This window comes from Notolabrus celidotus, chromosome 11 (assembly GCF_009762535.1).
Source record: "Notolabrus celidotus isolate fNotCel1 chromosome 11, fNotCel1.pri, whole genome shotgun sequence".
NCBI lineage: Eukaryota > Metazoa > Chordata > Actinopteri > Labriformes > Labridae > Notolabrus > Notolabrus celidotus.
The window spans coordinates 28,952,555-28,970,588 of record NC_048282.1 but is presented as its reverse complement, the minus strand read 5'-3'; the positions used below and the strand labels follow the sequence as shown (position 1 = coordinate 28,970,588).

Here is an 18,034-nt window from a genome sequence, read left to right as displayed (position 1 = left end):
GGCTGTGCACATGTCACCCAGATCTCCACGAGGTCAAAGTTGCAGAAACCTACCAGGTCACATAGCTGAAAATGTTGAGATGTATGTACTGTATTTGTTGTGGTGTTAACCCTCCTATTATGTTTGTTTCTATGGAACAGCAATGATGTTCCTGTCAATTTGACCCGGGGCATATTCAATTATCCAGAAGTGTTAGAACCCCAATACACATTTTTTAAATCTAATTTTTAACTCTATTAATAACCATTTAAATCCAGATTTAGTCCATTGGTGTTCTTGAATTCTCAGATCATGGTTCAATGAGGATGACTCACTCGTTTGTCATTAAAATTAATGTTAAAACTTTTTTTAATGTACATTGGAAAGCCCTAAATATAAATACAATAGTTTTACATGACATCAATTTTTGTTTATTTAATTGTACTTTTTTAATTTTTATGAAGTGATGTTGATAAATTAACATGATACACCTCTTCTGTCACATGCTGCCCAGATTTTTATGCTGCATTTAGCAGATTTGGAAGGCACATATTGCCTAAAATAGACTTTTAAAAGGGTCAGTTTGACCCGCAACATAAAGGGAGGGTTAAAAGAAGGATGATCCCAGATTTAGACAGCCTATGAAAATACAGAAATTGTTACAATCTCAAGCCTGAGTTAATGTGAAATGAAAGCTGATTGACATACTGTTCATCTAAAAAAAACCAATTATAAGTCCATGGGGTTACTTCAGCTTGAAAGCTAATGATCATTAAATTGCTGTTGTAAACATTTAACTGTTTAAAGATGTATAAATGATACTTCTTAATTTGTGTTTTTCAGATTTTTCCACATATTTTGATGTGACAGCTGTTGCGTACATTGAGATTATTATTCTTGGCACAACTACTGATACAGTCACACAATACATTGTGGTGCTGTGTTTTTTTATCCGCCCACCAGGTGAGATCTGATCAGATCATGTATCACTTGAGCCAGATACATACAACAATATAATACAGCCTACATGTTAAAACAGTAGGGCTTTGCATTTAACAGGAACATTTACACCTTTTTTTCGCATTTTGCACCACTTTTCATACTCTATTTTCTCAATATTGTCCAGCAAATACTTGGTTAACCTAAGTGTTGCAATTTTCAAATCAAAACCTCAGGAAAAAGATCCAATAACCATGTTTCCTCATGAGAGTTTTTGACAAACACATGGTTTTTAGGATTCAGTTCACACTGTAAAAACTGAAATCTAATTAAGATTGAATATCTCAGATAAGGTGAAATTTGCTTATTTTTTTGCCTGATAAGATAGTTTTTCTCACTAGCAGCAGTTTTTGTGTTTGAGTGTTTCACTTGTTTTGAGTGTTTTGGTCCTAAATTATCTCAGTAAGATATTACAGCTTGTTACTGAGATGTTATGACCTATGTTGGGTAATACCTGCTTGAAACTAGAATATCAACTGTTACAAAGCTGTTTCATCAACACTCACAAGTATAAAACTGCTTTTTCAAAGTAATACTTTCTTATTTCAAGCATGAAATAAGAAATGATTACTTTGACACAATTGTGTCTCTTCACACAATTAAAACAAATGACAGCCAAATGTAATCCACTGTTTTATTTTCAATGAAACAATAGAATATATGTACTACTATATATTACTACAGTTGGCAGAGTACTGTAAACTGACTCTTAATATCTAAACATTTAACATTTCAAACAGAAATTACTTAATTTAAGTATATTTTTCAACATATTGAGAAAAGAGGTCTCATATTTTTATTACTATCAACAGAAATACACTTATTATCAGTGGAAATACACTGATTTTAAGGTATTTCTAGGTTCATTGAGGTTAGATATTTTTACTTGTTTTGGAAAGTCTTGACAAGCCAAATTTTCTTGTTCTGTTGTCAGATAATTTTGCTTAGTTTAAGTAATACACCCCCAATTTATTTATTTTTTCTTGTTTTTGAAGGCTGGCTTTTTGCAGTCTTAAGATTGTGTGGATGATAAAGACTTAACCCAGAGTGTCTTGTGATCTTCTTGCAGCTGTTTGTTGCGACATGAAACTGGGAAATCTATGCAACGTATTCCACTCTGCACATATCTGCATTGTATCATATGCATCTCAAAAAAGTGTAGAAGCAGTTTATGCCACAGGATACGTGTGCCAAGAAGGTCTTTATGGATTCTCTATGAATTGTGAAGAGGACAGTGAGGAGGATCAACCTGAAGTAGGGGGGAAAAAACATTTATTTTAGATGCTGGAGTAGGGATCTGCAGCGGTAGCTTTACTAATACAGGGTATAAATCTTAATAGCTTTCTATGATATACAGCAACACCTAATGAAGCGTCTGGCCTTCTGGTCGTAAAATTAAATGTCACTGACGCTTGGTCGAACCTCATTATCATACAAGGGGCTGGAAATTGACGTCACACTCCTTGTAAATGCACAATTTACATACAGAAAGGCTGAATATGATTTAGTAAATATCTGTCTCCACCTGCCCTCCAGATAGGACAGTGTTTCTGACTCAGGAAGTGCTAATAAAGTGAGTTTTATGGCATAACAAAGAAGAAGTGAAAGCACAAATGTAGCATTTAACCAGAACAAGGCCTCTAAATAATGTGTGTGAATCAATCTGATTCAGTGACCCGTGGAAATTCTCTCTGTGCTGTCTCAAATTGATTTAAAATGCCAAGTGGCTTATAGGCTAGAAGGTCTCGAACATTTTAACATTTCCAATGAAGCTCTGTCCCGGTAATTATGCCGTTTTATTAGATTTTCTTCCTGCTTTGAATGCAGCTTCCTCCTTGTTACAGTTTTTCTCTGGGTTTGAGTCAAGAGGATTCAAATGGTCCAGAGTTTAATGAACTGGTGGCATAACAACATTAGTCATTTGGCTGCCCAGTTTGTCCACCTGCTCCCCGGTGAGAGGCTGCAGAGAGTGACATCTGAAACAACATCTTCGATTCCATTTACAAAGTCAGTAAAACGGTCAATCAGGCCGGAGAGCTGCTAAAACATGACTGTGCCCTTGAAGCCTGGGCGGCGGCTCTTGTCTTTTTATTGATACTATAATTCACCTCTGACATCATGTTGATTTATCACACTTAGAAAGGATGGGATGGTGGATACTGCTGATGGCTGTGTAGGCCAGCAGAAGCGGAAGTGTTTAGCATGCAGGAGGGGGGGAAAGGATACTGGTGGAAGTATAAAACCCAGTTAGGACCAACAGAGCCTGTACAAGTCTTCTTTCCACCTGAGGAGCTCCGTGCGGGTCAGAACCATCTCAAACATCAACCTCTAGTCATGAAGTGTAACTACCTCCTCTCCTGGGCCTTACTGCTCCTGGCCTCTGGTCCACTGCTGGCCCATCCCATCACAGAATCTGCTGAGATGTCGTATCCAGGACCTGGTGAGTGGAAAATAACATCTCCATTTTAGCTTATTTAGTAGCTTGATTAGGTTTTAGTAATAAAAGCTCATTTGTGAAGATTAATGGCAGGCAGTTCTTTGATGTAATTGCTTCGGAGCCGCAGTGTTGAACACTGATTGTTCTGCCAAAGTTCTCACATCATTGAGCATAAGTGCAGGATTTCTTGGCAGTCATAAAAATTCATAAAGTTTTCTGCTGAATATATTAAAATAGTACGGTTTAATTATGATTTAATGTCATAATTATGCTGTAATATATCAGAGGTGTGGTGTAGGGGAATGTAGATCAAAATGCAGATGAGAATGAGGATTAATCGTGCGCATGGTCCTTTAACAAATAAATAAACAAATCATGTCTGGGCTGAAGTGTTTTACAATTTAGAATATATAGACATTGAGTAAAATACATTTTTTTGTTTCTCTATATTTGTCAATTTCCTACTTTTTGTTGTTATTTGGTTTATTTAGTGTCCGTGGAGGAGCGAGGAGTCAGCTCTCTGGATGATCTGTCTCTCTCTGAGCAGACCTTCCCCCTGCAGGACGGTGCTGGTCTCAGATATTCCACTCTGCTGTCTGGAGAGATCAACAGAGACGGTGAGACACGTCTGCTCTCTTCTGCAGCAAAACAATTCTATAAATCTGAACTGTTACTTCAGCAATACCAGTGCATCCATGTTCATTCACACCTGAGGAGCAGGTGGTTGGCAGTTTTAATGAGGCAGATAATTTGCAGCTCCTGTTCGAGGTGCAAGTGACAATCTCTCATTTTGCAGAGTCTTTACTTTTTTAACTCTTCTTCTGCATGTGCCAAAAAGCCTGGCATGCACAGAAAGATGACTATTGCAACAAGCTTGAAGAGTCAGTCATATGTTTGACTTTCCCTCAGGTGCCAGAGCAGCAGGCCTGCTTCCTCGAGGGATGAAAAGAGAGGTGGGTTTTCTACAGATGTTATCCTTACACAGCAAAAGTTACATACGATAACCAAAGAGTGATCCTTACATCTTTATCATGTCTTCCAGGCCCTTATGGAGAAACAAGCTCTTTTAAATCCATTCAGCCATGTGCTGGGCATCCGGAAGCAGTTCAGGAAGCGAGCCGGGAATTCGGAGTGTTTTTGGAAGTATTGTGTTTAAAAATGGGCGTTGATGCTACACATAGGAGACAGGGCTTGCACTGAAATACAAACACCCCATACTGCACTCACATAAGTTCATGCAAAGTTAATAAAACACAACATGCATGCATATACTTAAAGTGTGCATATGCATGCCTGGGTGCATGTACTCACACACACAGCCACACACAGCCACACACAGCCACACACAGCCACACACAGCCACACACAGCCACACACACACACACACACACACACACACACACACACACACACACACACACACACACACACACACACACACACACACACACACACACCAGTATTGGTTGAAAAATACATAAACTAACAAAGGTATGATTGAGACTTGTTGCTTGGAGATATAAAGATGATTTATTGAGAATTATTTGTGTTGTGTGAAACTATATTCATGTGTAATTTGTAAGAAGTCCTTAGTCTAATGTACGGCCTAATGTCTTTAACTTTGAAAATAGATAGATAGAAATAAATGACATCCAGATACTGTTTTTGATGATTGTGTTTCTCTGTAAAGCCTGTTGGTCAGATATGTGTCTACATAAGAAGTCTCTCCTATCCCTTCCCTCAAAATAAAAGAGGAAACAAAAAGACGGGGCAAGCTTTGTTCTCGAGTTTTCTTCATTTTTTCCTTTTTTTATTATTTTACAGCAGAAAGAATATAAAGCATTCAGAAAACATCTTCCATATTTTAAGGGCAATTCAAAACGTTTTGCATGGCTTCAGCAGCTGAAATCTCTTTTTTTTAACATATCCATCGAGTCAGTGACGCTTGTACATGCACAATTACAAAAATAAAACTTACAAACAAGAGAAGGGGAGAAGAGAAAAAGGAGGAAAAGCAAAACACATCGGGGGGAACCAAGAGGAGATGAAACTTTTAAGGGTTAAGGGTCGAGGAGCGGAGAAAAACTGGGTCACATAACAGGGAAAGACAGAGAGAAAGACAGCTATAGAGGAGAGGAAAATAGATCTAACACTAGTTCACATGCAAAGTGTCGAGGACCCTCAGCTTTCTATCAAAGCAGGGCCTGTTTTTTTCTTCTCGGTTTGGATTTGATGAAAACGTGCAGTTCGGTAAAGGGTGCCATATAATTGCTGTCCATAAACTACTGAATGCTTGTCTTGCAATACTGGCATTTGCATAAGAGTAAGTCGACTACATGTGTCCAATCATTTTTAAACTTCACTAGGTCTATAGGTCTCCACAAAATAGTTCTTTATTGCTCTGTGTCCACGAGTGGAATATGTTGTAAAACTGCTTCTGTTCTGTTGTCCTGATGTGCCTACCTTTCTCCGGTTGCGGGTGCTCGGGAAAAAAGAAGAGGAGGAAAGGCAGATTCCCAGGTCAATTCACAGAACGTCTTTAAAATTTATTATACTACTGAAAGAGTGCCTATCAGCTAACCTGTCATCCCATTCATAAATGGCAGTAAAAACAAGATTTGCAGGTGAACTTTTCATAAAACTACACTCTTAATCTTAAATACCCTCTATTCTGTGTCACTTAGATAAATTAAAGGCCTAAAGAACCGGCCTGAATTATACTATGATTTGACAGGAATCTATGATAAAAAGTCAAATCTTTTTCCTTAATGAGCTATATATATATAACAGGACCTTATTCCAGGGCTGTACTGGTGTCATCAGGTATTATATTTTATATTCATTTATTTAAATACTTCAGTGTAATAACCGTGAACCTGTCTGTTCCAGATTCTCCCGCTGAAAGGTCTCCATATTTCAATTTCAGCGTCTTCTGCCGTGAATCACATGTCCTGCTCTGCTTCCTCCTCCCCATTTTGGCACCCTGAGTAAAATACAGAAGGGAGGTGAACCAGTCCCTCAGTCTGGAGAAGAGCAAGCGCTGCCCTCACCGCTCTGTGTATAAATGAAACCGACACCTTGACATGTCTGCATGTGTGCTGTGCTGTGTCTTGTGCGTGTGTCTGTGTGTACCGTGTGTCACTTTTAGGTAATACTTGCTGTACATACTTTCAAAATTGTCTTCAACCTTGGTCTATCTTAAGTTGGGAGCACACTCATTGAATCTAAATGATTAAAAAAACTAAAGGAAAAAAGTCTAAAAAGCTAGAGCTCAGTCTAAAAAACAATCTTGTCGTCATGCTTTGCCATGAAAACGTCAGTAGCGACTGATTACTGATCATTGGCTCATTTTGGGATTCTTGTTTGCCCTAAGGTCACATGCCCTCTGTCTTTCGGAGTTCTGTGACACCTTCAATCCAACGTTCAAGTCTTTTTAACAAGTCTATCTGACTACCGATTCTAGGAAAATAAGCATGCTTTAGGTGCAGGTTCTGTCACCCAGTTAACTATTTTACCCATGCAAGCATAATAAATCCTTCTCCTTTTTGCCACCACATTGCATCGGCTATGCACTCTAACCACGGACGAGAGGATGAATGCAAGGCAACAAACCCCAGTAGTGGCATTTCTTAAATGTGATTTTAACAAGCTGTCCCGGCAGAAAACAGAACAGAAGGCAGAGAAAAGAAAGTAAAGCTTTGCATGTTGACAGGCTGGAGTGCTGGACTGATACTGGTGTGAACAGGGGATCTGTCAGATTGTGGCCTTGGATGGGTGTAAGGTGAGGGTGATCGTGCAGAGGATAACGCACTGTGTGTGTTTATGTGTTTGTGAGTGTGTGTGTGTGTGTGTGTGTGTGTGTGTGTGTGTGTGTGTGTGTGTGTGTGTGTGTGTGTGTGTGTGTGTGTGTGTGCGGGTGACCATTACATTTTCTCGTTCTCTGGTATGTATTCTGATACTGGGTTTGTGTGTGATCGGGATATGAATAGGCACTTTCTACATAAACACTATGAAAACAAAAAGTTGACATGTCAGGATTGTGAAAAAAACCAATAGAAAAAACAACCTGTTATTCACGGAAATGAATCAGAGAAATACCTACTTAGCCTAAGAAACATGAGAACACTTCAAAATAAAAGTCAAGTTTTTCAGTGGCACTTGGCTGAATGATCAAATGTCATTACTCGGAAACACTTTCTGGTAGGAATATATTGGATTTTAAAGGAATTAGGCATCAACCAACAGGCACCTCTAAATCAGCAGCTCATGTATTCTGTCTCACATCATACGTGTTACCCGATGTACAGTAATTATAAATCTGAATGGCACCAGTGCACCGTTTACACACTAGCTACTACAGTGAGTCTTTTTGGCTCATTTACCCTCTGTCGCTGCAACTTTAAGATTCATTTTAGCACCTGTGACAGTCAGAAGAGTTAATTTCAGAATGTTTTCAGCTGCTTGACAAAGAAACCCAGTCATGCACAATTTGCTACACATAATTTCATCCAGACATCTTTTTCTTTGTTCAGTTCAACATTGAATAAAAGCTCTATTGCGACCCCAGCAGCCTTGATCCAAGTAGTTTTCTCAATTTGAGTAGACTATATTAAGTTAAATCCTGTCACCAGTTTGCAACAGGGATTAGCCAAATATTGATAAATCAATGCTTGCTGCACTTTTACTGTAAATAAGAGAATTCAATCTTTGCTCAGTGAGAGAGAGAGAGCTTTGGGCAAGGCTGCTCAGATCAGACAGGAAATCTCAATAACATATGACATTCTTTTGCAATGACAACAAAAATAAAAATTGTATTCAGTGATGGTCAAATGCTTCAGTGGGGATGGTGGAGGCATGAGAGACTTAAATGCTTTCTGCTTGAACATGATCCCCTCTGCAAACGGTGTACCTTATTGTTAGAGTGACTCGGCCAGTTGTGATCGTATGGTCTTCAGTGCTTGTGTATGATTATCTGTTCTGCAAAAATTAACTTAATTCTTCATCTTAAGCTATATAGCATTCACATATCTTGGCACCATTGGCAAAAAATTCTTGGTAGCCCAAAACAAACGGATAAAAAAACAAAGAAAGAAAATGTAAACATAACCGTACTTGTTTTAAGATAATTTGCAGACTTCTCCTAACTCTAAATACAGTATTTTTTTTAACTTTTTATATTGCAATAGTATCATGCTTTAGCAAAATGTTCTTCTCAAGAACAATGAAAATAAAATAAAATACTCTAATAGTGAAATAGTTTTAATTTTACAGAGCATAGCCACTACTGCTTTTGTTGTTTTTTTCCCTTTTGAATCTGTTCATACTTTTCATGCACATAGCTCATTTTTATCCCAGGTATTTACACTATGTACAAACAATACAACCATACTTCATAGGCATTCAAACAAAACTATACAAATATTCTGTTTTTGTCTCATACCTGTTTTTGACCCATTTTTAATGAATAAAATAATATATTTCTAAAATACAATCCCCTTTGGGTAAATGTTTTTTTCCTACGTACTTTCAGCCTTCTTTATATACAGAAATCGCTCAATTGTCAAAAATATGGATTTGTCAAACCCCTATTTTGGGACAAGCTTAGGGACCCCTCAAAGAATCTCTAAGACGTCAAGGCAATGTATGTGATCTTCCCCTCAAAAGCCTTCACAGGCTCTGAAGTTCGTTTAAAAAGAACGTTAATAACCTGCATGACCAAAACCAGAACAACACAAAATAGGCAAGATCTTTTTCTCTTGTTGGCTTTCAGAGGAACAATCAAAGAAAAATGAAGCAACATGGATTCAAAAGAAAAGTAACAGGACAACACAAGGATATCTTACTACTGAGGTGGTGATGGAGGGAAAGATGGAAACTAAAAGGAAATCAGAGGATAGGCTGAAAGACTGGACCATAAGCACACAAGCAAAGGCTTTTCTTGCCAAGAAGTCATGCACTTTTTCTTGGAAGGATTCAACAACATAGAGTCTGAAGGTACAGATCACCGATACATTGGACATGATGGAAGGAATACATCAGACAGTATGAACAAATTCAAGTAATAAAGTGACGATATTTACCGTAAAGCATTGGCTTCTCTTAAGAAATGGCAAACAGAAATATTTGATCCCCTATCTGCTTCTGTGTAGTTTAACCCCCTGACTACATTCATTTGTAGCTCCACCCGAGTGGGCAGACTGGTGGGGTAGAGCACAGTGGGACAGTGTGAATTGTTGCGCTAAATTGAATCATATCATCTACAGCAGTGGATAAAAGTGGGTTAGTGGATTACCAAATACATCTGGTAAAAAAAGAAATCCTTCTTCAAATGAATTGGTCACTTAAAAAATTATGAAATACAATTAGAGCCCAGAGTGTTTCTGCATGGACTCCCTATCCTCTGAGATCTTCTGCAGCAGCCTTAAAGTACGTCCTCCTGTACGACATGTCCTGCGTTCACTTTCTCTCCTGTTCGAATCCTCTTCTTGTTTCAAAAAAGACAAAAAAGCAATCCATGAAAAAGTGCAAAAAATGCCATGAAGCTAATGTCCTGCAACCCCCCCTCCCCGACCCTTTTTAGTTTATAATCCTGTTAGAAGTTGCCACTCTCCGACCAAAATCAAGTCAGTGGAAAGAATAGATATGTGAAAAAATGCTGTTGTACATGTCGTAGTAGTCGAACCAGTAACACTGCAGTAGTAGTAATAATTGCAGTGCTTGCATTGATGTTTTTTTTTTCCATTTCTCTTGTAAAATGTCTAGGGTACAAACGAAAAAGAAAAGAGGAGTCAGGAGAGTGATGTCACATCGCGAGGGGGCTCTTCTGAGGGGTCTCATGTTCCCTGGCCCTTTTCAATTCTTTCACCCTGGAACACAGACAGAGACAGACGGCCATGAATACAAACGCCTATGATAAAGTTTCTACAAGCAAACTTTTTAGAACACACACACAGGCCTGACAGTGTCAGCCAGAGCTCTCAGAACAATAACAAGTCAGTCCAGATCATCAGGACGTACAGCTGGTCTGTGAAAGAAAAACGTTGGTCAGGACCGAACCGAAAAAAAAGGGGATAAATATAACACATTACAGAATCATTACCCTGTTGCTCTACTGGGGTCTGGATTAAATGCACGTTTAGGACACAATATATTAAAGGAATCTTTTGTTTTGAAGCGCTCCAACACAATACAGTTGTGATATTATAATTATTATAATTACAATCATTCTGAAGCTCATTTAAAAGTGGCACTTGGCACCCTGACACACTCTTCTGCTCAGTGTTACACTTCTGTCTTCCTTCATGGGGCAGTTACTCAAATAAAGGTATTATTTCATGTAAAGCTGCCCTATATTTTCAGATCTACTTGTTCAGATGAAAAGGATGAATCATCATGAGGTCAAGAAGTCTACTTCTCAATCAAGACTAAAAGAAAAATTGGTAATTTTTCCCAACACACTGGTCAAGGTTGAGAGGAAACTCTCCCTTTGTGTGGGAAAAAAACCGAACATGATCATTTTGTAATCTTCATGGATGCATTGTTGGTACAAGTAGAAGCTTGTGTGGGTTCATAGAAGAGACACGAGTCTCAAGAGTATGAGCAAAAAGCGGTCAGCCTGCTAAGCCCATTTTCCCCCTAGAGCTGGTCTTTTTTACATCAAATACCATAATGCAATGGATTTAGCCTTACACCAAGTCGTCACAGGAAGTAAATACTGCAGTATTTATGTTCTAGAGTGATACAGATAGCGTCGATACAATGAGCACACACACATCATATATGTGTGTGAGTGTCTCTGCTTCTTCTCACATTTAGCTCCCTGGAGGAATGAATCCATTAAAGCTACGTGTTTTAGTCCCAATGGAAGGAAGAGACTACTGTTTGTTTTTCACTGTGACCTATATGCTCTGACAGCGTCCTGACCTATATCACAGCATGACAGACGTGGTGAGAGGCAAAAATCACCTGCAGCACTGAAAACACATTACCCTGTTTCAGGACATTGTATATAGCAGATATATAAAAAACATGACAAGAACAGTAAACAGGTAAACATTTGTTCAATATTCAGATTTTTTTGCTTGTGTTCCAAATCAGGTGAATCGTTTGTTTTTTTATTTTTCATGTCTTTCTTGTTTTCTTTGTTTTTAATACAGTCATCAGTTTGACACAGCTTCATTTCATGGAAACCAGAGGAGTAAATTCCCCCCCTCGGTCTGTCGAGTGGCTAGAAATGGGACACACAGCCAGTCAGACAGACAGACAACTACTTGATTAACAGCAGGCCCATAGCATGCCTAAAAGTAGAAGAGCAAGGCCCATAGTTGTCACCACTTGACATGCAGCAGAATAAAAAACATGATCGAAACAAAGCCTCCTGCTTTCTTAAAACGACTATCTGCACATCCACACAAAACTGAAATGAAAAAAACATAACCAAAGTTGTTTCTAAGGAGAGAAAGACAGAGGTAAAGAGAGTCAGAGAGGTGCCTGTTTAGTGTTGCAGTGATATCGTCATCCATAAGCATTTTGTTAGTTCGAGATAGGTTCTGCTCTAAATATGAGCTACTCAGTCCACCTGTGGCTCCAGTCGGCAGCCTTCATGCAAGCAGGCATCAAGCAACAGTGATGGAGAAGGAGAGAGGCAGGGTGGAAGGGTGGGAGAGAGAGAGAGAGAAAAGAGAAAACAAGAGTAAGAAGAGGAGGAAGGAGGGAGACAAAAGTGAAGGCTGAGACTTCAGAAGGGGATAATTGTATCAATAAAAAAAGAGAGAAAGAAGGAGAAGGAGGCTGACAGAGTTAGAGAGAGAAAGAGAGAGAGAGAGAGGGAGAGAGGGAGAGAGAGGCACGAACTGAGTTGCTGAGGCTGCACTCACCCGCTTGAACAGTCTATGGTCCATCAAGGGGCTTGGCATAAACAGCAAAACAATACCAGACAGCTATTAGCACACAGTAGGCACTGTGAGGGAGGGGGCGAGGACAGGTGGGGGGACCAAATACAGTGAGGGGGGAGGAGGAGGGGTGGAGCTTAGGTGTTGGGAGACATTTCTAACCACCCAATCAAAATAAATGTAAACACTCAGAATGGTGTAAAGGATAACTGAGAGATCGGCAAGACTGTAAAAATCTAGATGTAGTACTAGTTAGCAATACCATAAGGCAACCTTTACACTACATGTGAATGAGATATCTTGTTAGCCTGCATACAGTTGTGTTTGAGTGTGTGTCAGTGTGTTAGTGTGTGTGTGTGTGTGATTTATATACAAATGAGTGTGTGAGTATTGGTGTGAGTCAGTGTTGAGGTTTACCTGTGGCGGCAGCGTCGTAGGAACCTCATGATCTTCCTGGCAGCCTGATCCTGCCTCTTTGTGAGCAGACTACCTCTGTAAAACACCACAGAGACAGAAGTGTCTTATTGTTTATGTGAAACAACTGAAAACAAGCGTTTATCCCTGTGATGGGAAATCTCTCTACTTCTTTGTTCACTGAAAATTGGAAGGATGGTATTCAAACAAACACTTTCCTTGTCTCAAATGTTTCTTTCGATACACGACTCAAGGCTTTAGCTAGTTCAATAATTACAAACTTCTGCACATCATACATGATAGGTAGTGTGACATAATGCTCCATCTTCCTGCAGTCTTCAGCAGAATTGGCTTTGTAGTTAATAGTGTGTTCATTTGTCTCTTTGAGTTTTTTTGCAAATCATGCCATATTTGTAGCTCTTCCCTGCTGCAGGCCTCTTGTTGTTGGACCCTTTTGAAAAGAGTTGGCACAAACCATTTCAATGTGCACTTTTAATACAGGGTTCGTTTTCTGCTTACCAAACTACTCCCTTATCTATATTCCTTCTTTTCATAAGCTTTCACAAAAATGAAATGTGCATTTTGAGGTCCGCAGTGTTTCATGGGATGCAAGGTTGCTGGGTGGGTATAAAATTAATTAAGATGGATACCAGGTTGATTGATCACTCTAAATTACCCGTAGGTGTGAGTGTGTGTGTGAATAGTTGTCTGTCTCTCTGTGTTAGCCCTGTGATAGGCAGTGGCGGTTCTAGACCAGTTTTACAGGGGGGGCCAGGCTGGGGCCAAGGGTGTTGTCAGAGGGACACATTTAACCCTGACAAAAGAGACTGAGAAGGGCGAGGACCGGCTGAGAACAAACTGGCAAAACATCAGTGCATCCCTATATACTAGACATATATACTAGTGTGTACTATATCAAAATGCAGACTGACAGCAGCTGTTTGGCAGTTTACACTCAACATGAGTCCCTTAGTGCTCTAAAGGACTGGAACCAAGTGCCACATGCATGTGTTCTGCCTGTAACATCGGTGCGATACTGAAGCTTTTTTTATTGTATAATATTATTTTGGTGTGGAGGGCGGGCCACAGGGGGGTCCAGGTTCAGTTTTACAGGGGCACTGGCCCCTGTTGGCCCCTCCCCAGAACCGCCACTGGTGATAGGTTGACGACCTGTCCAGGGTGTACCCTGCCTTCTGCCCCGAAGCCAGCTGGGATAGGCTCCAGCCCCCTGTGCCCCCTAACGGGATAAGCGGTCAAGATAATGGATGGATGGATGGATAACAATGGGTTACAATCTAATTTTGTTTCCTCTTGTCTTTATCCCCTTTTTCTCTTGTGTCTTCCCTTACCAATTCTATTAATATTTGATGATTGTTTCTTTCCCTCTTTTTTAAAAGCACATTTTCTGACTTTCTTTTCCTTTTAAAAAACTATATTCTATTTTAATTATACATTTTTTCCCTTTTGTTTCTTTTCATTGTTTAAGTTATGTAATGCCTTTCTAGATAATACCTGATACTTTTGATTGATTGATGTTCTGCAGCACAGTTTTCTTTGTGTTCTCTTTAATGTCTAGCATGTTTACGGTCTTTGCACTCTTACAAATATATATATGAAAAAAGCATGTAAGCTTGTAATGATTTGTTTGAATATTTGTGAAAAGATAAAATGTTGAAGTCAGAATTTATTCAATTTATTATGTCAATATAAAGTGACCGCAGTGCTTCTTGCTGCATAAAGGCACCTTTGATATCTCTGCATACATCCATTGATCATTGATGTACTGCTTTAACTTCTCATCTACACACTCCATTGATCATTCACCTGACCCTAATTTCATTAACTATGAGTAAAATCGGTGTATTATCTCCCTCTATGACTCATTCTTTCAACCACTCTGTCAGTATATTCCCGTATCATCTCCTGACTATATGGCCCTATGCCTACCTCAGTTTGTGCTGCACCAGGGCAGCAGCAGCCCCGCGGTGGTGGGGCTTCAGCCTGCCAAACTCTTTGTAGCTGCGGTAGTATTGCTGAATGAGCACGGCAGCCCTCCTGCTCTGCTGAAACTTCTTCTGTTCGTGGTAGCTGCGGAATTTACTCTGGATAAGGATGGCGGCCTGCGTCATCTTCTTATAAAGTGCATACTGTGTCAACGAGAACCAAAACAGAATGTCACACGTTGCAGTTTATGAATGCTTCATCTGCTTAGTGATATGGCTGTCGCACTGTCGGAGAGGAAAACAAGGCAGCTTTTGGCAAATAATTCTGCAGCTGGTAGTGAGAAACATTTACCTTCAAGGCTATCCATGTTAGCTTGTAAACAGAAACAGAGAGAGATTATGAATGTTGCACTAACATGCTCTTTAATCTGAAAAAACTCAGCTGAGGTCAATAAGTGTTAAAGAGTAATTAGATTTTTAACTTGTGTAGATATTTTCCTCCTGAAGGAGTATGATATATTCTCATTCTTACTAGATGTGACATAAAAAAAAGCTTCAGTGCCTTGGTGATGCCTACCTGTTTGTATTTCTTGTAACAACGTTGAATAACAGCAGCAGCTACTTCCTGTTGCTCTCGGAGCGGCCGTCCCTGTAGGAGAGTAAAGTGAGACAGGTCAGAGGTCACGGTGAAACCTTTATTTTGCCACACAGGACATCGGTGTCTCTGTCAAGTGTCCTCCGTGGACCTCCTGGTGAACCCGGCATAATCCACAGCTGGCAAACTGGCCCCAGCGTGACTGTTGTGTGCCAGAGAGCCATGGGTCCACCTTGGCTTCAGCTGGCAGACAGGCATAACAAATGACTGTAAACAACAGCAAACAGTTTGTAATATGACAACTCATTTGGAGTAGCTGGAGGTGGAGAGTGAGTTGAGGAATGGGACAGGGAAGGGGGGGAAAGACTGGTGTGTAGAGAGCTAGTTAAAGACAGGCAGAAGCAGGCTCCATACAGCTAACTAGAAAAGAGAAGAGAGACAAATTGTGCAGAAGAAAGCTTAATTATATCTAATTGGAGCAGGGATACAGGGGACAGTGCAGTCGTTTTCTAAGCAAGGCCATGCTCTGCTCAAGGCACCTTCCCATGCTGAAACCACAGGGACATCTTTGGATATATTTGTATTTTTGTTGTAATGTGTATATGAGCACAGGAACAGAAAATGAGACAGAGGTAGAGATAGAAAATATGATTATATATTATGATAAGGAACAGTTTACCCCCAGACCAAAGATATCAATCAACAGGACCCTGAACTTTACTGCAAAAAAGAGCTCCTAATAGCTTGGAACCAAATAAAAGTAGTCTCATCAACAACTCTCCTAAAAGAAGACAGAAAAAAACCCTTCTTAATCCATTCCTAACAGTGCAGCCCTGTGACTGCAGGCTGCAGAACACTCAGCATTTGGCACCTGAGTGCCAGGCCTGTACCTTGTACTTGCGGAAGGCAGTTTGGACTAGTCGGGCGGCTTCATACAGCTCTCTCTGCTCAGGATCTGACAGGGTCAGTTGGGCCAGATCTCGCTCCACCTTGCTGTTGGAGGCATTGATGAACTCACTCCAGTCAGCCGGGGAGGGGAGCGTTGATCTTTCCAAGGGCCCCTCCCTCAGTGGGGACCCCCCAGGACTGAGGCTGGGATTTGACGATGGGGTCAGGGGTTCATTGTACAGAGATCTGAGGAGAGAAGATGATAAAAACATTACTTTATTTCAACCCCTCAATTCCATGCTTAGAGTAGGTTGAAAACATTGAAGTTTATAATCGCATATTTTCTCTCCACTGTCTTGCTACCAAGTATCTGACTTGACTCTTCCAACCCTACACTAAGCCTCAGAAGCTTTGATCATAAGACATGTTTCAGGTCTCCATCCCCTCCACTAAACTCAGGACTTAGAAGAAGAATCTTTGTCTAAGCTAGAGAGCAAGCAAGAAAAAAAAGGATTGGAGGGTTTTTCTCTCTCTAGTCTGAGGGACACACAGAATTCATACACACCTAGACGTGGGCTGCACAATTTACATATATATGCTGTTGCTTGCTCCATTGAGCTCCTCACCGTAGATGTATGATGCTCGGCAGCTGTTCCACATCACCCAGGTAGTTGGCCAGCCAGTTCATCGTGTTGCTGACCCCTGATGTGTCCAAGGGTCCAGAGTCTGCCGCACTGAAGTTCTCTCTTTTGATTCTCTCCGGTGTTGCTTCAATTATGTGCTCAGCCAGAGTCATCATGTTTACCTGTTTGTTGGAACACACAAACACGAGTGAAGGGAGGATCGAGCACTATTTAGCACGTCATACAGTTGACTGATTCCCTACTTTAGGGCCCTAACGTGCACAGAGACTTTAATTGTTTGGCCCTGTGACAAATTCTAGCTCAGGAGTCAGTGGACGGGATCATAATGATGAGAGTGATCAGGTTGGAGGCCAAAATTTCTAATCCGGCAATACATCTGTTAGGGCAGTTGTTACACGGAGATGGATGACTGGAGGGATCCCTTGGCTATGGAAGTGGATCAATAGAGAGAGTTTATATGCAGTGATGGTCATCGACAGAGTGCCAGGTTGGCCTGGTGTACACCACCTACCCAGTGCAGAAGGCGGAGATTCAACTGATATCTGAATATATGAAGCTTGCTATGCTCTATATACAACTGGTTACATTGTAGTTTATGTATGCCATTTATCAAAGCTGTGCTAAAATGTCCCATACTCCCTCCTACCTCTGATATTCCTTTACTATTTTTTAGATATGATTTTTTTTGTGCCAATTTTCACAAACTATATTTTATGAAGAGACAGTCAGAAGTCAGATTTCCCTCTACCCCATGCGTGAAGTTTTTCTATAGCCTCTGAATGAAGATACATTATGTTGTGATCCCAAGATGCTGGTCTTAAATCAACATTATTCTGACCTATAAAGCTGTTAATGGTCAGCCACCTTTGCATCTTAAAGAGCTCATCGTGCCTCATTACTCCTCTAGAACACTGCACTCACAACATGCAGGCATGCTCGTTGTACCTAAAGTCTCTAAATATAGTATTGGAGGTCGAGCCCTCAGTTATCAGGCACCTGTCCTTGGAATCATCTACCAATCAGGGTCCGGGAGGCATACGCCCTCTCTACGTTTAAGAGCAGGCTTAAAACTTTCCTTTATGATAAAGCTTATAGTTAGAGCTGGCTCAGGTTTGGACCAGCTCTTAGTAATGCTGGTATAGACTTAGACTGCAGGAGTAACTGACACACTGGGATCCCCTCTCCCTGCCCATTAAAGTTACTAACCATAGACCTTTCTGGAGTCCCTGAGCTCCCTTCTCTCG

At 40.3% G+C, this 18,034-nt stretch overlaps 2 protein-coding genes across 2 annotated transcripts in view; one reads left to right on the top strand and one right to left on the bottom strand.

Moving 5' to 3' along the window:
- Positions 1–3,265: 3,265 nt before the first annotated feature.
- On the top strand, positions 3,266–4,648 carry LOC117821075 (urotensin-2-like). Its single transcript, XM_034695101.1, has 4 exons — positions 3,266–3,418; positions 3,907–4,032; positions 4,325–4,368; positions 4,458–4,648. The coding sequence occupies exons 1-4, from the start codon at positions 3,313–3,315 to the stop codon at positions 4,569–4,571; spliced, it is 390 nt and encodes a 129-aa protein (XP_034550992.1). The 5' UTR covers positions 3,266–3,312; the 3' UTR covers positions 4,572–4,648.
- Positions 4,649–7,606: 2,958 nt separating this feature from the next.
- The window catches only part of camta1a (calmodulin binding transcription activator 1a), a 262,194-nt gene continuing 251,766 nt past the window's right edge, over positions 7,607–18,034 (bottom strand). Inside the window, exons 15-20 of the mRNA XM_034695093.1 lie at positions 16,773–16,951; positions 16,149–16,392; positions 15,241–15,312; positions 14,668–14,867; positions 12,724–12,798; positions 7,607–10,281 (exon numbers count right to left, since the gene is read on the bottom strand). Coding sequence (XP_034550984.1) covers positions 10,218–10,281; positions 12,724–12,798; positions 14,668–14,867; positions 15,241–15,312; positions 16,149–16,392; positions 16,773–16,951 — 834 coding nt within the window. The 3' untranslated portion in view covers positions 7,607–10,217. The remainder of the gene's footprint in view (positions 10,282–12,723; positions 12,799–14,667; positions 14,868–15,240; positions 15,313–16,148; positions 16,393–16,772; positions 16,952–18,034) is intronic.